Source organism: Crinia signifera, chromosome 4 (genome assembly GCF_055691185.1).
Source record: "Crinia signifera chromosome 4, ASM5569118v1, whole genome shotgun sequence".
Lineage (NCBI taxonomy): Eukaryota > Metazoa > Chordata > Amphibia > Anura > Myobatrachidae > Crinia > Crinia signifera.
Window position 1 is genome coordinate 260779778 of NC_139220.1, and position 22267 is coordinate 260802044.

Genomic DNA, 22267 nt, shown 5'->3' on the forward strand with positions numbered 1-22267 from the left:
TGAACACACAATTATGAGTGAACCATCACATATACAATTCTCGTCTATGGTGCAAGGTGTCATAATCACACAACCGGCGGCTACCAATCATAAAATGTATGGACATTTAGAGCCACAGCGATGTTCCCCACCACATAAATAAACCTGAGGGTGACGGTTAAGCACAATTTACTTTATTTTTTTTATTTAACCATAAGAAACGTTTTGACTAGGGGTGCCTTGAACAATGCTGATATTCTAGAGCAGGCATTCCCAACCACGGTCCTCAAGGCACACCAACAGTGCAGGTTTTAGTGATATCCAGGCTTCAGCACAGGTGGTTTTATCAGAATCCCTCAGATACTAATTAAGTCACCTGTGCTCATGCCTGGATATCTACAAAACCTGCACTGTTGGTGTGCCTTGAGGACCGTGGTTGGGAAGCCTGTTCTAGAGCATACTAGTCAAGAAAGTTTGGGAACCACTGCGACAAGGCATTCATTTCTGTCTGAGGAACCTGGCCCCTCATGTAGGAAGACTACTAGTTTATTGCCACAGTCACTGTCCCCAATAAAAGAGAGCGCTAGAGCACAATAGGAAGCAATGCTAGATGTTAGGAAACAATTGTATAGTCACACAGCACTCTATCCATTACTAGCAAATGTGCATACCCATTCTCCATGACAACCCGACATTTTGTTGAGACCTGAAATTCACAATGTGGGAGTGGCCGCACCAGAGACAACATGTTTGCACACAGTTTATACTGAAGCCTTACATTTATCATGCTGGCCCTGCAATGTAGATGACATTGGTCTTTTCTTCAAAATACATTCCCTTCCTCAACCTTTTATCACTGGTGGGCTGTCAGGAGTTCATAATACCCCTTTCACATCACAAAGCCTGGTAGGCCCCACAATCAGAATACCGGGTCCGGTGCTTTCACATTAAACCCGGGTCATCCATTATACAGAGGGCGACCCGTGTTTAACCCTTCTTATAAGCCTGTGTAGCATTGTCGGGTTGGTCAATACGTCACCAACTCGGGAATAACCACCAAGGTGCAATGGGGGTTATTCTGGTTGAATCGGTTCGCTACGTGCGCAAGTGAAATGCATTTTTTTTCTTTACCTTACGCAATGCGCATGTGCGACGATAGCACCCCAATAGCGGACGGTTCTCTCCAATCAAAAAGACGAGTCCGATCACAGACGGACAAAGTGGGTGTTTTTATGGGAGAGTCTAGAAAGCAGGACGAAACTGGGTGTACACGGGGGCGTGTACCCAAACTGCACAGCGGCGAGCGCTGAGGACACTTTTGCCTCTAAACCAGGGGTGGGGAACCTTTTTTGTGCCAAGGGCCATTTGTATGGGGAAAAAAATCCTTCAGGTGCCATATGTAAAAATGTCTGTTACGAATTGTCCTGCTGCAGCGGCTGCCGCTGAATAGGACTGACAGTCTCCTGTTGCTGTTGACTAAGGAATCTCATGAGAATTACTGACTTGCAAGAATTCCCCTGTACTTGACTCCCGGCAAAGCTGCCGGGCGGGTAAGAGGGCTACTCAGACTGGCTACGGGGGCCGCATACGGCCCCCGTGCCTGAGGTTCCCCACCCCTGCTCTAAACCATCGATCTGGCAAAAACTGCTCCCTAGCACTCTTAGACCATCCGGCTGAGAACGGCCGCAAGCGGTCGGCTAATTAACGCACACCACACCTAAAATACTGACACCTGAACGCAATAATATTCACTTCTAGATTAAAAAAGATTAGATATTTATACACTTTTTTTTTTTTTTTTTTTTTATAGACAGGACATGGCGAGATAGCCCCCGGGAATATCATTTCATCCTCTTATTCTCAATCTTCAGAGCAGTATAAATATATATTTGTTCCCCAACCTCCTTTTGTTGCCTCCATTCAACTAGCAAGAAACAGGTCTGAATTTTCTCTTGAACTTGGGGGGATAGAGTTTGTATAAAATCTCCCCAGTTCTCAAGAAACCTCTCTTGGTTTCTCGCTTTTTGTGTGGAAGCTTCCACCTAATCCCTCAAAAATACATTGTATAATTTATCCAAAAACAGTTTCATAGAAGGGGGCTGAGGCTGAATCCACATCTGCAGAATAGTTTTTTTTGCAGTGGCGGATATAGCCATCATTACTTTATTCTTAGCCTTTCTGCTCCTGGTTGTCCCATCGCCAGGTTCAATACTTAAAATGGCCCATTGCGCTCATATATGGAAGTCGCTCTGTATATAGGTTTGGATAAACCGTTCTACGTTCTTCCAAAAAAGGTAGACCTCAGAGCAACTCCAGAGACAATGGACCAGATCCGCTCCAGCCATCCCGCATTTCAAACAATTACTATTATTAGATAACCCAATCTTGTTTCTCCTGTTGGGAGATAGATATGCTCTGTGATATATTTTTAAAAATAACTCTGTGTATGTTGGCATGGGTAGTGTCTTACGAATGAGGTCTAGATGGATATATAGATCATTCTCCGTGACCCCTGGAAATAGTTCTGTCCATTTACTTATCCCTGTTCTTACCACCTTGTCATCAGACATGTTTCTAAAGAGTTTAAAATAAAAAGAGAGGGCTTTTTTTCCAAAATGCGGTTGCAGCAGGAGCTTATCTAGGTCATTGTCCCAGTCCCTTTCCTTTAATGTTTGAGTAATTTCTTTCGCATCATGTTGGGCTTGAATGAATGCAAGATCCAGTGGTATGCTTTTTGCATACTTCTCCTCTACCTGACTATGAGTCATAGGTCTTCTGTTCACAACATCGATCAATTGCCCAACTCTTACTATACCCTTATCTTTCCAGTGGTTAAATGGGTATGCAGCTTTCCCATCCTGAAAGCTAGGATTGTTCAGAAAATTTGAAATGATAGAGATCTTAGAGTTGATGCCCAATCTATGGCGGACAATATATCATGCTTTTCGACTAGATGTTAATAAGGGATTCAATGTGGCCCGAGACTCAGCATCTAGATCTATGGAATGTAGATATGCCACTTGATCCCCCTTTGTAAGGGTTTCACATTCCAACTGGATGTTTGTATACTCTCCTCTCTCCCATATAATCCCTTATATAACGAAAGTGGGAGGCCAAACTATATCTCTCCATATTTGGGAAATTGACTCCTCCTTTTTCTTTGGGCTGTAATTTTTTAAGACTTATTCTGGCTTTTTTACCTTCCCAGATGAATTTCCTGAACATCTTATCTAACTCCCGACTATCGTTAAGGGATAGTAAAACAGGTAACATCTGGAGAGGATACAGGAGTCTGGGAAATGTTATCATTTTAATTAAATTTATTCTCCCCATCAGAGATACAGGTAATTTTGCCCATCCTTTCAGTTCTTTTGCACATTTTCTAATGACAGGGCCTACATTCAGGTCATGGAGTTTACTAAGGTCCTTGGGAATATTTACCCCTAGATAAGTAATATGACTTTCTGCCCATTTTAGTGACATCTCATTGGCCCATGGTGGTTTTTTAACTCCTATTTTTAAGTAAATTGCCACTGACTTATCTAAGTTTATAGTAAACCCCGATGCCTTGCCAAATTCCTCAAGTTTTTTTAGTAACTCTTTGATCGAGGCAGCAGGGTCTGCTATATATAATATTAGATCATCCGCAAAAGCACAGATTTTAATTTCGTGCTTCCGAGTCTTAGCCCCTTTCAGGGTCTCCCAATTTTGCAAAAAACGAAGCATTGGATCTAACACAAGATTAAAGAGGAGTGGGGAGAGGGGGCACCCTTGCCTAGTGCCTCTCCTCATCACAATTTCCTTACTTTTGTCTCCATTAATTAGGAGCGCTGTGCGAGGATCCTGGTATAAAAAGTGGATACAATTTATAAATTTTGCTCCAAACCGGCTTGACTCTAAGACCTTATACATATATCCCCACGATATTGAGTCAAACGCCTTAGAAGAATGCCCGGGTTATCCCTATTTCTCTGGAGTATATTAATTGCGTCAATCGCCATCCTGACCCCTTTTACAGAGTGACGTCCTGACACAAAGCCGAGCTGATGCTCTGTAAGGATGTCTCCTGCTATTCTCTGAATCCTATTCGCAATTATTTTTGCCATAATTTTGCAATCAGTATTTGAAAGTGTGATAGGACGATAAGAAGTCTCCTTCTGTGGGTCTTTATTGGCTTTTAGGATCAGGGTGGTGAGGGCCGCATTAAATTGGGAATATCTAGGAGTATTATTTTGCAGGTTTTGAAATAGACTGGTTATAGGGTAAATTATTTCATTTTGCAGGATTTTATAATATTCTGCCGGAAATCCATCCGGACCGGAGGCTTTTCTAGCTTTTAGAGAGCGGAATGCCCCCTCTATTTCCTCTTTTATAATATCTGAATTTAAATGTTCTACCTGGGCTGCATCAATTTTGGGGAGATTTATTTGTTTAAAGAGGGCCTCAACCTGATCCGGCTCCCATGTCTCTTCTGTATATATTTTAAGGTAGTACTCCTGCATTGTATTAATTATTTCTTCTTGTGTAGTTACTACTTGGCTGCCTGGCTGGAGTTTTAAAGCTGTGATATTATTTCGGCCTTTTTTTTGCCTTTGTTAGTGAGGCCAATAGTCTACCTGAGCGATTACCCCATCTATAAAATTTGTTTCTGGAGTGATCCAGGGAATGCTTGGCCTGGCTTAAAAGATGTGATTCCAGTATCTGTCTGTTTATCTTATAGTTATCAAAAGTATCTGGCGTGGGGTTCTCCATGTACTCCCTGAATCTTTCTTCGACATTTTTATGCTGCAAGCAATTTAGTATAATAACTCATTTGAGTACCTGCAAGCCATACACAGCCCAGATACACATTGGAAGGTTCACTTTCTACACTTGTCACCGTTCCAAGGTAGGATTGTTTGTTTGGTAGGCCAAATACACATGTTGGAATATGTGGAATAAGGTCTCTTTTAAACATCTACCCCCTTAATGCAAGTGCAACATGTGTCAACACTCACACTTGCACAAAAACATACTCTTCACAATATTAAATTACACACCTCTATCAGGTCGAACAACACCACTGATGTGAAAGACAAAACAATAAACAACACCACTGATGTGTTTCTTACCCTCTTTTCCTTTCAATGTTTTGGAAAATCGGTGCTTTTACTCTGTCCTGCTCATGCACACATTCATTATGGGACACGTAATTGGGACAAGCTTACAAATTGTTAACTTGGACACTGATATTTAAGCAGCCAATCTGCTCCTAACTGTCTTTCAGACTCTGTATGTAAGATGGCAGGTAGGACATGATTGCCACCACCTATCTCTGGTTAACATAGGCGAATCTAGGGGGTGGTCGGGGGGTGCACAGGACCACCCATTAGCCCAGTTTGTAGCTAAGGGATGGGGCTTTCCAATGAACCCAGCCCCGTGTCTCTAGCCCCCTGGGAACCGGAGATACTGCCAGGCAAAGCTGGGACATTTTCCCTATAGGATAACATGGGACCCGCTAATTCCGACCCCCACCCAGTTCAACGGCTGCCAGTTCCCCCTTCGGTATCACTGAAGCTCGAGGTTGATCTCAGTTGAACCCAAATCACTGGGCCTTCAATCTGATACCAGGCTGGATCCATATGGGTTAATTGGTTCCAGGGATATTGAGGTTAAACCGTTTTTTTCATATCTTAAATGTAATTTCATGACATGTTTATGTTCTTTGAGGGCAGATTTCTCTGGAACCAAACAGCCCAGTTTCACGGGACCAAAATCATTCGAAGCCAACTCAAAAGTTCTTCAATATGATACTGGTCTCATGTAAATGGGTCATTTGGTGCCGAAGATATAGCTGGTTGGTTAAAGGGGGGTAGGGAGATGGGAGTGGTTGTCTCTCCCCCTCACACCAGAAAATGCAGGGACTAGGCTGGTGTATAAGGGGTCGGCCTGGGAATGTCCCTGCATGATCCTGAGACCATATTCCCGGGTAAATCCCTGCATTTTTCTGTTGTGAAAGGGGTATTATTTCAAAAAGCCGTGACCTGCAGTGCTCTGAATAAAGCCGGGCAGCCCCCTGCTCTCTGCCCAGCTGTCAATGACTGTCACCCCTGCAGCTTCCGTTCCAATTCTTCTCCCCGCTTTCACCTCAGCCCACCCCCCCCCCTTTAATCATGTGGTGCCGGCGCCCGGCGTGCTCCTCCGACGTCACGCACAACAACAGCGCGCACAATATTTCAAATGTCCACTCGGCTAGAGGGGACACTAGGAGGGGAGTGGGAGCGTGCTCTGTGCTGCGCTCTGCTCCTCTCCCCATAGATGCAGCTGCACCGCTCTCCATCTCTCCCTGCAGCAGCAGCGAAGGCTCATATAAAAATGTACAGTAAGTGGCACTTTTGGGGGCATTGCTTAAGGGACGCTACAAGTGGAGGTATGTGGGGGCATTACGCATAATGTGTGGCTTAATGTGTAAGGGGTATTATGTGTGCAGCATCATGTGTAAGAGGCATTATGTGTGCAGCATCATGTATAAGGGACATTATGTGTGCAGCATCATGTGTAATGGGTACTATGGTGCGCGGCATCATGTGTAATGGGTACTATGGTGTGCGGCATCATGTGTAATGGGTACTATAGTGTGCGGCATCATGTGTAATGGGTACTATGGTGTGCGGCATCATGTGTAATGGGTACTTTGGTGCCATCAAGCAAGAACCCCCTATCAAGGAGCAGGTAGATAAGCAGCACTTATGTGGCAAATATGTAATGGGCATTACGGTTTGTTATATAGTATGTAATGGGCATCATTATGTGTGGCACAATGTGTAATGGGCATTATGGTGTGTGGCCTTATGTGTAATTGGCATTACGGCGTGTGGCTTTATGTGTAATGGGTATTACGGAGTTTGCTAAAATGTGTAATGGGCATTACTGTGTATGGTCTAAAGTGTAATACCACACCCCTTTTTGTGATGCCACGCCTCCATACCATGAGGCCACACCCCCTTTTTGGTGCGCGGCTGAGCCGCGCAAAGGTCTCCCTGCTATTATGTCTAGATCTAGGACCACCCATTACCATAATTCTAGATTCGCCTATGCTGGTTAAGGCTTCCTACATCTGCCCACTCTGTAACATGGAAATTGGGAGCCTTTTAGCTGACTGTTTACCACTCTCCATTTTGACACTTTTGGAGGAAACACACATCTGGCCAGAGGCGGAACTACCATTGGTGCATCAGGTGCATTGCACCGGGGCCCCTGAGGACTAAGGGGCCCATTGCTGTCTAGACCAGCAGCTTGTACCCCTGTCACCCATGGGTGTGGGGCCTAAATTGTTCTTTTGCACCTGGGCCCACCACTCACAAGTTCCGCCCCTGCATCTGGCCCTCTACCACTCACTCTCACCATCCATCACTGCTGTTTGGGAACTGTGCACACATCTTTATTCCTCTCTTACAAATGTCACATAAATCCATCACTTCATCCACTTCAAGACCCTACACAATATATGTGTGACACATACACACAAATAATGAATAGATGTTCAACACTGCACAGAAAACATTTCACAAGTAATTCGTTGACTTAACTTTTTGGGTAGATTTTATTGCTGTTAATTGTCACAGCTAAAATATTTTTTTTTTCTTTGTAATAATGTGCAAAATAAATAAAAAAGCAGACCGAACAAAATGTGCCATTAACTAAAACATCTGAGACACAACAGCTGCGTGCTGAAATGAAAGTCCACCCCAGCATAGGATCTTCATCATCCAGGAATTATGCTAGGGAGGATACACAACATAAAAACTGAGGTGAATTTGGGATTTTGGTACCCTTTGCACGGGAATAGAAAGAGTTTTCCCACAGGAAATGGCCCTCCACAGCAATGGACAAGATTTGGGGAAAAACCACAGACAAAGTCAATAAGGTGGCACCACATTATTTCTTCCGGCCTTTTTTGCCCTTGGCTGGTGGTGACTTGGGGGCGGCCAGTCTGCGCCCTCGTCGGGCCGTGGCCTGAGGAGGCTCAGCTGCTGAGGAAGGGGGTGGTGGTGGGTCCCTTTTGGCAGCACAGGGTGGGGCAGCAAGGTGGATTGGCTGCCTGGTCTGCTACAAGTGCCCTGGTGGTGTTGGCAATATCCACCAGAATGTCATTCCTAGATGATGCAGACCCATTGCTGGGGTGGTCAGTCACGTCAGCATGCAACTGCTGGGTCTCAGATGTTTCAAGTAATGGCACATCGTGTGCTGCCTGGTTGCTGGTCATTTGGGCATGCCTCTCTCTCTTCTCCTCCGCTCCTCTGCCTTCCTCTGTATATTTTCTGTCATTGACTGCAATTTAGCTAAAATAAGCTCTTGGTCAGAGATAGACCCGTCAGACTCAGTCAGACATGTTTGCAGAAATCTTTCCTTTTAGGTGGTCATCTAAATATACGCTAAATCCCGCATACTTTTTTTTGTGGGGGGGGCAAAACTCCAGCCGAAACCGGCATAAATTACGCCGACACATGTGCATGCGACAGATCACACACAGACTCAGTTGGATGTGTGGTTCATGGCCCAGTCTGTTGTGTCATATGTATGTAGAGTTTCTATGTATGTGTGTGTCTGTTATATTGCAATCCGGATAGAAAGGCCATACCATACTTTACCAAAAAGGACAGCATAACAGGTATCATTAGGTTATATATACATATTTGTAATTATGATTGTACACAGATGCAAACTATTCGCCAAACAATTAGTTGCAGACAGGCCAGCTGGTCCTTTTTTTTGTCTGTTGTATAATGTATAATTCATACGTACGATTCGCACAGTACAGTGACGGTATGGGCAAGCATGTGTACGCCCGTGTAGATATTAAAGTCTGGCGTAAATTTACACTCACACATACTGTTAATATTGAAAGGATTAATAAAGTGTATACCAGATAAGAATGTTTGCAACCAATCAGTGAACAGCATAACTTATATATGTACCTGCAATTATGTGCTGCGTCATTGCCAATATGACTTCCATTAGGGCCGCACCCTTCTCCCAGAGGAAACTAGTGGCCCTGGTGGAAGTAATGGACCTGACGCAGGATTAGAAACTGGACGGGAGTCAGGCGAACCGTCACTCAACTCGAGCAGCAGTGGTCTGATTTGAGGAGGAGACAGCCGGATCTGCTGGGGAGGATCCGCAGTTATGCCGGCCACTGTAAGTATAGTTTAAACATTAATGTACATGCAAATGTTTCCAAATGTATGCAAAATGTGTGTGTGTGTGTTTTTTTTTATTTTATAAACAAAATAATAAAATAGAATTTATGTTTGTTGTTTTAATTAATAAAAAAATATATATTTTTTTATTTCATAACCCACCACCTTCAATAACACTACAATCAACATTCACATCAAAGTACGCACCATGGCACGCATCAGGGCCAGAGAAGCTCGCCAGCAGGAGGAGGAAGAAGAAGAAGAAGCGGCAGCTGGGGCCGCTGGTGGTCTCCCCATCTCTCCCTCCACCAACTCCCCTGCCCCCATCCACTCCGCTGCCCACACCCACTCCCCACCCCATTTCCAAACAACCTACTACTCCCCAAACATTCAGCAAAGAAGGCAAAGGGCACTTATTTGAAGTCAGGGGTGGATTGGCAATGAAACGGACTGGGAACAATCATGAAGCGGCCCGGGGGGGGTAGGGGGGGTGCACGCGCTACTGCCCGAGGGGGGGTGGTTGTTAAGGCTGCTGCCCAGGGGGGTTGTTGACCAGATTTCATGCTGAAGCCGATTAACATAGAAGGGCACCATAGCCCAAAATAAATATGGCCGCCACATTCATATGGAATGACGCCAGCACCGGCACAGATAGAACCGGCCCTGTCAGCACGATCGGCGGCCCAGCCTAGTGAAAATCTAGACCAGCCCACTGGGAAATGGCCTGGTTTCCCGGTGGGCCAATACGCCCCTGTTTGAAGTCATGTAATATGTTTGTGTGTGTCAACATCATGGTAGTTTGTAACATCTTCATAGCAGGTCCATCTTCAATGCTCTTTTAAAATGTGTGTTGCCTTCACATTACACTGACAGCTTATTAATCATTAAAAAGTTAACAAGATTTTGTGTTAAACTTATAAAATAAAATAATTTTTTTTTCCCTTCCCAACAGAAATTCAACAGCACCGGGAGGCCTTAGCCAAAACTGAACTTCATGGGGCATTTCAGCACGTTGCCATGCTCCTTTGTCGCCATCAAGGCCTACTTAAAAATTTTTTAATATAATTATTGTTATTTTTGTAAATAAAATTTTCTGAATAGTTAGAAGTTGTCTGTGGTTTTTATGTGTTTCTGAGGGCAGGTGGACATAGGTACATGTAACATGTGTACTGTAACTTATATATGTAATGTAAAGTGAAGGGTAAGGAATGAATGTTGTTTGCATTTGTGGGGTTTAGGCTTAAATTAAAGTTGTTGGTGGAGTTAAACATCACACATATCATTAGGGTACCGAGACATGTAAATAAATAGGGACATAATATTTATTGACAATATTTACAGCATGCATACAAACATCAAAATAAATTTAAAAATAAAACATTGAGGGACGCATTGATAGTGAGGAAATTGCCACATTAGAACAAAAGAAATATACATGTAATGAGGGTTCAATTGTATATTAATTACGGGAGACAAATTAGGTAATATAAAGAAATCAATCAATAAAATTAGCAAAATTGGGTAATTGTTAAAAGGTAACTTCAGAGGGAATAATTGCTGGACCATATATGTGAAGCGCTTATGCCACCGTGATTGGATGTACACTTCCTCCTACGAATGGAAAAACACGCTTAGTTTCCGACCGAAAAAGATGAGATCCATCCGAGCACGGTAGCGTACCCTCATATACACGCCACTCCCCTTTGCTGGCTTTTCCCTCCGACCGTGCGCGGATGTTCTGTGGGCGGACTCACGCTCACCGAAAGAGTGAGCAATCCGTTCGGACGGTCCGTCCGCACACGTGGCCGCCCGATCCAACCTGAATAAGGGCCATTGTGAGAGGGGTATAAGAGGTGGTGGAGCGTAGGTCTGGTGATACTAATTTTCTGTTGGTATTAACATAATTTAGCACATTTTCCTGAAGGGTTCTGTTTTAATTTATTACTGTAGTGTGATAAGCATATTGGGTGAAATGTAATAGGATGAGAGATTCAGAAAGTGAGAGATTTGGTAAGAAATCTCCAGTTTTTTTAAAGTGGCAATCATTTACACAGCAAAACCAGTGTGATTTTGCTGTGTAAATGATTGCCACTTTAAAAAAACTGGAGATTTCTTACCAAATCTCTCACTTTCTGAATCTCTCATCCTATTACATTTCACCCTATATGTTAGGATGTTGCGCTAGGATAATTAATTCATTTGAATTAATTTCCCTTTGTGTCAGCTTCTGTTTCTTACCCATAGCATTTGGTTCTAACTAGATTCAGTATTTACACTAAATAAATACTGTCGGATCACTCACATCTAAGCACAAGGGAGTTGCCAGTGCTGAATACAGTAACTTGCAGAGCATCGTTCAGAAGATGCTGCATAGATATTGTAAAAATTGTCCTCATTATCTACTATTATCATTATATTTGGGAGGACCTGGTTAAGATAAATGTCTGTCCCCAGAAGTATAAAATATTAAACACTATCAGACAATCAAACAGTCCGGGCCTCATAGAGCTCTATGCAAACACTGAGTCTAAGGACAATGGCTCGGTGAAATATGTAATCCTCCGCAGCATTGTGGGAGCCATTCTGTGATGTGTGAGATAGTTACAGTGTTAAATTGTTGCTCCTGATTAAGCAGAGAGAAGTCTGGATTACAATGCATTCATTCTATGCCTGGGCAAAATACTGTAGACTTAGGCCCCATGTATACAAGCAGTATTTAACCATTTTTCTAATGCCAAATTCACCCATGTGTGAACACAGCTTTAACTGAGAACAGCAAAGGAATCACTGGTGACCGATCATTAATGCATAATTGGTCTGTTGTGAGTTTTCATAAAATCCTACATAGATTGGAGATCTGTGACTGAATCCAGACACAAACTAGTAATGCCTTGAAACCAAAAAGGTTTATTAAAGTGAAACGGACAGCCCTTTTGGGTAACTGGGCTAACTAGATGGGTTAACGATCCTTATGTAAGAAGGATTGTACTCCTTAGAACTGAAGTTGAATGCGGGTAATATCTGGTGAAGTATGAAGATTAACTGTTGACCGTTGGTGTATGTAGTTTACTTCTGATCTTTATTGGCAGCTGCTTGCGGCTTCTTTTGGTCCCTCGGTGCGCCTTGTAGGAAGAAAGAGGGTATAATCAGTATCCAACAAATTTCTTAGAGGAAACAACAGAACTAGCGACATTTGGTGTAAACCAAGAGTGGGACGGGTGGGAGCTGTTGCTAGGTGGCAATCCTGTTTCCTAGAACAAATCTGGTTTGCAGGTCATAGATTCCTGCAAACCAGTGTTTTGTTCTTTGAGAGGCATGCCACCTTACAACAGCAGGTGGGCAGACTATCACATACCTGGTGGTTGCTCTGAGAAACTCGATCTTTTGAAGATCGGTTGGTCTCCATTAATGCTTTGCGAAGGTATGGGCAGAGGCCCATCTTGCTGCTTGCATAATCGATTGGGGATATGCCTTTAGCAGCTGCCCTAGTTGCAGCTGCTCTCCGCAGAGAATGGCTTTTGAATTGATCTGTATTTATACCCGCTTGCCTTATAGAGGCTACAATCCACCTTCTAATGGTAGAGAGTCTGGCGGGACGATAAGGTTTCCAACAGGTGATAAAAAGCTGAGAGATGTCTCTAACAGGTGCCGTTTAGGCAAGGTACAATGTTAAACATGATGGTACACAGATATTGGGCTCAGTGGGATCTTCTATGATGTCGAATTCCACTATTGGGGTATTAAAAGAAGATGTTTTTGTATGCCCTTTCAAGATAATATGGTATCCCGTTGGGGTGCGTGACAACCATGGATAAGCGATGTGGATGAGGTTTAGTTCAGCCTCTCTTGCTGCTATAGCTAGGGCTAGTAAGGATGCTAGTTTATGGGAAAGCGAGCTGATATTGTTAACCGTATCCTGGGAAGACCAGAAAGTTAAGAATGGCTCGATATCCCAGGTATTAGAATATTTTGGTGTAATGGGCCTGGAAAGGTGGATACCTTTAAGTAGGCGGAGGTAAAGTTTGTTACTTGTTAGGTTAGGAACCATAATGGCCAAAGCTGAGCCATATGAGCTTATGGTAGCTGAGGCTAGCCCTGATTCGTATTTAGATGCCAGGAAATCCAGGGCTAAGTGGAGTGGTGAGCCCCGAGTATGTAAGTTATGTTGGCTTCCCCAGAGATCGAATTCTTTTATGATTGTGCAGGATCTGGATCTAGTGCGGAGTCTTAAGGATGTGTTAATTAGTGCCCTTGTGGGTGATGCTAGGGCAAGGTCGGTTAGCAACCCAGTAATATTGCCATCCACATGCACTGGGGAAGGGTCTCCAGTATGTCTGGAGTTCCCTGGAAGCATTCCCTGGACAATCCCAGAGGAATCTTGGGGCCTATCCATAATTGGTTGACTAGGGGAAACCACACTCTGGATGGCCAAACGGGGTATACCAATACTATTTGGGGTACCCGGTCTTCCCTGATCTTCTGAAGGAATTTCAGAAGGAGGGCTGGAGGAGGGAAGGCGTACGGGTGAGGAATGTCTGTCCATGGGAAGGATATCGCATCCATCCTCCACACTCCTTCGGTCCATATTCTGGATACGAAGCGTGGAGTTTGGGCGTTTGTGGGACTGGCGAAGAAATCTAGATCTCCGAAGGACTCTCTTATCTTTCAAAAAAGTTGGCTTTTTAGTGCCACTGAGTCTAGGGAAATTTTTTAGCGATTTAGTGTGTCTGCTAGCTCGTTCAGTTGGCCTGGGATGTAGGATGCCACCAGGATAATATCCCTCTGTGTTGCCCATTCCCAAATCTCTAGGGCTTCCCTGCAGAGGGAAATGGGTTTTGTGCCTCCCATTCTGTTTATGTACGACACCGCTGTCGTGTTGTCTAGGCACAGTTGTATGCAGGCATTCGTCATGTGATTGGGAACTAGGGCTTTCAAAGCCAGTTTCGCTGCCCGCAATTACAGGATGTTTATAAACATCTGGGCTTCTTCGGCCGACCAGAATCCCCGGACTGCTTTGTCTTGTGTGAAGCCCCCCCATCCTGTTAGGGATGCGTCTGTAGTTATTGTTATAGATGGTGGGGGATCTATAAGAGGACGAGGAGGAGGGATAGGAAGAGTGTTCCATTGGGACAGCTCTGTACTTACTCTCCTGGACAGGAATATTGTATCTCTCCAGGTATAATGTGCATGTATTAAAGATCTGAGGATTCCCTGCATCTTTCTGCACATAAGGGGAACATGGCGAAAGCCTGGGGACATGGCGATCATTTTCCCAATGATTGTCGCTAAATCCCATAGGGTTAGTCTGCGTTTGCTTATTGTGTTGTAGATGTAGGTCTATGTATCTAACCATTTCTCTGGAGGGACCACCAGGGAGAAAGAATGGGTATCCAGGTTGGGCCCCAGGAATGTTAGCATTTTGGTAGGGTTGAGGATGGACTTCTGGGTGTTTAGAGTGAAGCCCAAGGTGGATAGAAGAGATATAGTTATATCTCTGTGTTTTAGTATTGTATTGCGCTAGCTATCACTGCGCTAGCCACCTATTCTGTTCTTCCTCTACGTGGGGGAACGGACCCCCACAAGGGAGAATAGCCTGTGTAAGTGGGGATCCCGACTGTCGGGCTTATAACAGTCAGGATTCCAACACTGGTGTAACGGCCTTCAAAATCCTGACTTTTGGGATGCCATCCGACACCCGTACTGAGCCAGTGATGGCGATGCACGGGTCCGCCATCTCTATGGGGTGTACACACGGAGCGAATTATGCATAATTTATAAGTGATCTAGACAGATCGCATAGAAAATAGGCAAAAATAATCGCCCCATGGCCCAAAATGTAAGAATCAGTAATTGAGACTCACTTCCTGTTTGTCTCTTGTTACTTCAACTTTGTGTCTGGCTGGGATGCAGTTACAATCCCGGCGGTAGGAATCCCGGCGTTCAAAATCCCGACTGCCGAAATCCCGACACTTTCTCCCTCTATGGGTGTCTACGACACCCATAGAGGGAGAATAAATTAGTGTGCCGAGCGCAGCGAGGCACCAGGCCCACTGCGTGGTGAGCGCAGCGAGCCCACAATGGGGGGCGATCCACGTCCCCCCCTTGTCGGGTTTTCGGCTGTTGGGATTCTGACGTCGGGATTTTGACCGCCGGGATTCGACTGCCGGGATTTAGTACCACTCCCGTCTGGCTCATGTTGAGTAAAGACCTGTATTACATTGATGCTGCAAGTGTCGTCCTGATACAGTGTAAGAATCAGTAGGTGAGAGATTTTGTGAGAGCCTTCCCAGTTTTTTAAAGTGGCAATCATTTACACTAAAAACCAGGTTGATTTTGCCATATAAATGATTGCCGCTTTAAAAAAAATAAAAATGGAAACCTCTGATAAGTCTCTAACTTTCTAAATCTCGCACCCTATAACATTTGGCCCCATGCATATTCCCCATTAGAAAGTTTTAATTTATATCAAATATGTTTTTATTGCTCATTATCGCAGATTGTGATTTTTGCAGAATTGCACATGTGCATACAAGGGATGGCGACTAAGCATTTGTGCCGTTTTGTGGCCGTTTTGTGGGTGTGATCTGGACAACGTAGGTGTGTCTAGACCAGTGGTTCCCAACCTTTTTTTTCTCCCGTACCCCTTGATTAGGCTTTTCATTTATGAGTACCCCCTCGTAAAAAAAATTAGGGGCGTGGCCTAAAAGGGGTGTGTTCTCATTTGAAGGGTGTGGCTTAACAGGGGCAAGTCACTCCCCCATTTTCACTGTGGTGGTATGTGCCATGTCTTCAGATGAATTTAAGAACATGCTGATGTATGATATCCAAAAAGATTCTAGTGCCCAGTTTATACTACAAAAATCATTCTGGTACCAAATATAAAACATAGCGTTCATACTGGCAATGACGAGAAAAAAAAAAAGTGCAACCACTTGACCACAATATAAGCTCAGCCCATTCTGCGGACAGCATATAAAATAACAGAACACTGTCAAATCTCTATTACTGAAGCAACAGACATTCCAAGGGATCACGTTAGCCTTCCAATAGTGCCAGATACACATATGCCCCCAAAAGTGCCAGATACACATATGCTCCAATGGTGCCACGTATGCCCCCACAGTGCCAGAAACAGGAATGCCACCACGGTGCCAGGTATGACCCCATGGTACTGGGTATGCGCCCACAGTGCCAACAATGCCCCTACAATGCCAGCAACAAGTATGCCCCCATAGTGCCAGCAACAAATATGCCCCACAGTGCCAGCAATGCCCCACAGTGCCAGCAACAAGTATGCCCCCACAGTGCCAGCAATGCCCCCCACAGTGCCAGCAATATGGTATGCCCCCACAGTGCCAGCAATGCCCCCCACAGTGCCAGCAATAAATATGCCCCCACAGTGCCAGCAATGCCCCCCACAGTGCCAGAAATATGGTATGCCCCCACAGTGCCAGCAATATGGTATGCCCCCACAGTGCCAGCAATGCCCCCCACAGTGCCAGCAATATGGTATGCCCTCACAGTGCCAGCAATATGGTATGCCCCCACAGTGCCAGCAATGCCCCCCACAGTGCCAGCAATAAATATGCCCCCACAGTGCCAGTAATGCCCCACAGTGCCAGCAACAAGTATGCCCCCACAGTGCCAGCAATATGGTATGCCCCCATAGTGCCAGCAATATGGTATGCCCCCACAGTGCCAGCAATGCCCCCCACAGTGCCAGCAATAAATATGCCCCCACAGTGCCAATGCCCCCCACAGTGTTTCCCAGCAGCAGCACACTCACCATTGATGCTGCTGCCGGGGAGAGAATAGTCCAGTGTCCCCCTGCAGTCACTGTAGCTGCCGCCGCTGCCTTCTTCTCTCAGGGAAGGAGAGTACAGCACACTACGCATCTCTCCTTCCCTTCACTGTGACTGGGCTGCCCGCCAATCAAAGTTCGCGGGCCGGCTCCTGAATTGGCTGCCGGCCTGCAAGCTCTGATTGGCTGACGGGCGGCCCAGTCACAGGGAAGCACGGTGAGGGGTAGAAGAGATGCGCAATGCACTCTCCTCCCCTCAGGCTCAGAAGCCGGCGCTGCATACCCCCAGCAACCCGTCTTACTGCCTTCCAGCCGCGGCGGTGTGACCCGGCGTCCTGCGCATGTGCCGGGTCACGCGGCCGCCATTAGCGGCGATTGGTTTGCGTACCCCCTGAAAGACCAGCGCGTACCCCCGGTGGTACGCGTACCACGGGTTGGGAACCGCTGGTCTAGACCATTCAGGTGGTGGGGGGGGGACGCAACTGCTGCATGACGTCCCACGTCACTGTGCAGTTAGGGTGCTGTATAAAAAAGCAATCGCACTTTAGCGATGCACCCGTAAAATATTGCAGTTGTATCATGAAGAAGGACCCCGCTTGCATTTGTATCATTTTGACAATACCCTGCAGAACATTGTTCAGCTGGAGTATAAAATGGCTTAAAATCATCTATTTTCCTTGGCAGAGTGGGCATGACCAGGTCACGGAGAGATGTGACTAGTGTTTTGGAAGAGCCTGTCTGAGTGAATGTCAAGTTCTTCACATTACCAGAGGCTTAGTCCCTTAGTTATGGCCCTGGAGGTAAACGAGGATAAACCTATCTTCGTGAAAGCACCTACGCGGAAAATAGAATTTTGTCTGCAACAAGATATTTGACTTAGCTTCTGAGGGTCCGCAATATATTAGTTTGCAGGGTGGGGTTCCAGGCAGTGCCATCTTTCCCATTGGGCTTAATGGGCAGTTGCCCAGGGGCCTAAGGATTCTAGGGGCCCACCGCCCCTAGAATCCTTAGGTGAGTAGATGGCTGCAGAACCTCTATTTTCACAACATAGCCTAGTTTCTAAACATTCTCAGAAAACCAGTAAACTAACATTAGCAGACACTGTAACATTCAGTGGAATAAAGAACTGTGCTACCCAGGCACATAAGATGAGAGAAAGTGTCTGCTTCTTAAAAAAAATGCTAATCTATGAATGCAGCTGCTTTTATATAGATTACAAAACATATGGGTAAAATAGATGTACATGGGAAAGATAAAAGTCCTTCAGAGATCAGCAGCATTGTATGCCTTTCATGAATATTTAAGATGCTAATGGCATGCATGAGAGGAGAGAATGGTGTGATCCATGCGAGATACAATTGTACAACTTAAATGCCAGTACATCTAAAATAATCCATGCATTACATATGGGTACCAAGTGCATATGGACATTTGGAAATGTAAAGACCTGAGCTGCAGTTGCCAAATACCCATCAAGCTAAAAATCGAATTAAATATATTGTAGAAATGACTGACACTATATACCGACCAATGATTCTGAATATATAATGAGTATGAGTTTATGGATATGTTCAAAGTAATGATCATATCATCATCACCTCAGATACCTGGGACTTTTCTTGGTGCTTGATGAAAAACTCATGTCGACCTTTTGACTATAAACCTTCCCAAAGTGTCATTACACACCCTCCGCTAAAACACTTGGGAACGCCAGCGCTTTCCCTGACACTCCCAGCACATATTCCTGCAGGCCTAGCATTTTTCTTAGCACTCCTACTAAACGGACAGTTTCCACCCCCAGATGTCTACTTCCTGTCAATCACCTTTCGGACAGCGTGCGTATAGAACTAGTGGCAGGATTTAATCACAGGATGGCCTTGCACAACCGTAAACATGCGCAATGTATCAATAATCACCCGCTGTGCAAATTCGCACCTGTGCAACAGGTCTGAATCAGCCGCTTTATCTCTGATATTTGATAAATCTCCCCCTTAACATACTTATCTGCTGAGGGTTGTACTTGGCGTTCTAGTTCCCCTGATAACAAGGTCTCACTCTCTGGGAACATGGTACTATTATTATTTTCTACTAATATTACACTTTCTAGCATTTTATTAACACCCTTCACCTACTGTAGGTAACAGTTTTTAACCCCCAGCTTTTGCTTCTTTCTTATTAACTCACTTATGTAGGGTACACACCAGGACGACCCGCTCATGATGCACATCGTGAGCGGGTCGTCAGTGTCTCGTCCGACCCGCTCACGGTGACGTGGGGGGGCACGACCCGCTCACGATGTGCACCGTGAGCGGGTCCGATCCGATGGCGACCCGCACCCGGCTGTATGGTCGTCATTGAGATCCTACCTGCAGCAGGTAGGATCTCAATAACGATCGACCGACCCGCGGGACCGCGCATCGGATCGGTATCGGTCCACACAAGGACAGAAAAGGGCCCAATCAGCACACAATCTACATCCAATTGGTCGGAATTGGATCTAGATTGAGGTGATCGGGCCCTAGTCGTCCTGGTGTGTACCCAGCATAACACTTGAGCTTCTCACTAGCTGGGGTAACCTGCTTTTGCCAGCTTTTTTGAGGTTCCGTGCCCCAGACTCAAACTTTAGTATTTGGAACCCACCAGAGTTGAGGTCATTTAAACCCCTTTCACATTGCAGTTTTAACACGGCATATTGCCGATTTTTAACTGCTTTAAAACGGTACCAGCTGCAATATGAAAGCTCCACAATAAATTTACCGGTTACAGAATACTGGTATTTTGAAACGTGTTAAAAGCAGGATCCTACACGTTTCTGAGCCGTTTTTCCTGCAGTCTGAACAGCTCAGAAACGGTATTTGCTACAAATGATAACCACACTTGATCCCCGCCCACAAGCAGGAAAACATTTAAAATGACATTGTATGGCTTTCTATGGGTGAAACCGGTTGAATCTGAAGGTACAAAAACAGTATTGAAACTGCAATATCCATTTACAACATGCAATATGAAAGGGGTTTAACTGGCTTTTGACCAGTTTTAAGACACGTTTGCAAAACGGGTTGAAATCAGGTTTTTGCAATGTGAAACCAGCTTAAGATGCTGGTTGGTGGGCTAGTATTTTTTGTCCAATAAATATACCAAGAACCTCGATATTACTCAGAGTAATACCTCTTTCACATCGAAACTAATTACTGGGTACAAGCCGGTTTCTTGACAGTAATTAGTGCGATGTGAAAGGGGTTACTGGGTCCCGCAAACGGGTAGCAACAAGGCTATACGAACCGGTAAAAAATAAGGGTTCTTACCGGTTCATTGCTGTGCAGTGTGAACGGGTTAAACGGGTCAAGCAACCCATTTCCCGTTCACACTATGGAGGAGGCAGCGCTTGGAGCAGCGCCAGCAATAAGTGCTGCCTCCACCCCCGATGACGCCTCATCTCCCTGCCGCGCCCATGGATGATGCCAGTGACAAAGTCCCAGTTCGACTCTGCATCTTGTAATGTGAAAACAGTATTAAGATAACAGAGTTGATTATAATTCTTGCAGAGTACATAAGCACTGTATTTTTCTTTCTTTCTAGAACTACAAGTACCAGCATGATAGCACCTCTCATGCCCCTTTCAGACCGCACATATTACCCGGTATTTTACCGGTATTTTACCTTTTCAAAACGGTAATATGTGCGGTCTGAAAGGTCCACAGTGAATTTACCGTTTAAAAAAAAAAAACGGTATTTGAAAACAGTAAAAAAGCAGGGTCCTACCGTTTCAGACCCGGTTTTTTTTGCAGTCTGAACGGGTCTGAAACGGTATTTAGGACCCAGCCAATAGTGAGCACAAGCTGGTCCAGCTCTGTGCATATCTATTGAGCGGGACCCGCTTGTGCAGTGAATATTTAATGAGCGGGTCCCCACCCTGTGTATATCTAATGAGCGGGACCCGCTAGTGCAATGAATATGTAATGAGGGGGCCTGCATATGGAAAATTCACTGCACTAGTGGGTCCCGCTCATTAGATATGCAGAAGAAGGGGGATCCACTCATTAAGTATTCACTGCACTGGTGGGTCCCGCTCATTAAATATGCACAGAGCGGGACCTCAGTGCTCAACATGCAGGGCTTTCACACTTCAAAACCTGCTCAGTAAGCCTGCTTTGACCTGGTATTTAAAACGTTTTAAATACCGGGTCTAAGCAGATTTTGCGGTGTGAAAGCAGCATCACTGTGGGTATAATTAGGGTATGCAGTCCGGGATCCCCTTCCGCAATAAATCTCCTGCTTAATAACAGACATATTAGCTGAGGGTTATACTTGGCATCCTAGTTTCCCTGATAACAAAGTCTCTCTCTCTGAGAACATGGTGCTGAATAGGGAAGCCAATCCCGGGGCATTTTTTCAATCCCGGAATTCGGGATTGAAAAATGCCCAATCCCGGGATCCCCGGGATCCCGGGATTGGCTTCCCTACTATTAAAAACCCACCTCGGCCGCCCTGCATATTTACTTACAGATGCGTGGTGCGGCCGGGTGGGTGGGCGAGATGGGGTGATGGAGCCCCGGGCTGGTCTGCAGGTGGCCCGGTGTGCCGGCAGGTCCACTGCTGGGCGGTCGGGCTGGTCCAGGGACAGGATGGCTGGGCAGGCTGATCCGGGGACAGCCCGGGCTGGTCCGCTGGTGCCCCGGTGTGCCGGCAGGTCCGCTGCTGGGCGGGCGGGCGGGCTGATCCGGGGACAGACAGGATGGAGGCAGACAGCCTGTGCGGCCTGAGCAGCGTGACCTCTGACGTCGTCACACTGCGCAGAGCCGCACTGCCCGGGACGGGAGAAGCCGGGCAGCTGCTGAGCACCAGCTCAGACGCTGCCCGGCATTAGACTGCGCATGCGCAGTCTAATCCCGAAATCCCGGGATTGGAAACTCCAATCCCGGGATTGAAATCTCGGTGTTTTGGGGGCCAAATCCCGGGATCCCGCGGATCCCGATCCCGGGATTGGCCACCCTAGTGCTGAAGTCTTTAATTAATTAACTGTCTTCAACTCCTTGATCAAGTTGTCATTCTCATCATCAGTTTGTTATACACATAATGACCCCAACAGCGCTGAGTGCATTGGATGCCTCATATAAAAGAGACCTGGCACCTTCCAGTTTGCAACCGAGACTCAAGCAGGCTTTAGAGGGGAAGATTCTGCTTCACACATTCATGTAAGTGGGACTTAAATCATATTTAATGTCATCTGTGAAATAAAGTTTATAGTTTTTAATGTTGATTTACAATGGATAAAATATATTATACTGTATTATAGTACCATTTCTGT

At 45.4% G+C, this 22267-nt stretch overlaps 1 protein-coding gene across 1 annotated transcript in view; it reads left to right on the top strand.

Annotated features, from left to right (window-relative positions):
• The window catches only part of NOX5 (NADPH oxidase 5), a 75279-nt gene that overhangs the window by 5825 nt on the left and 47187 nt on the right, over positions 1 to 22267 (top strand). The window contains exon 2 of the mRNA XM_083184395.1: positions 22021 to 22154. Within this exon, the coding sequence (XP_083040521.1) occupies positions 22036 to 22154 (119 nt within the window). The 5' untranslated portion in view covers positions 22021 to 22035. The remainder of the gene's footprint in view (positions 1 to 22020; positions 22155 to 22267) is intronic.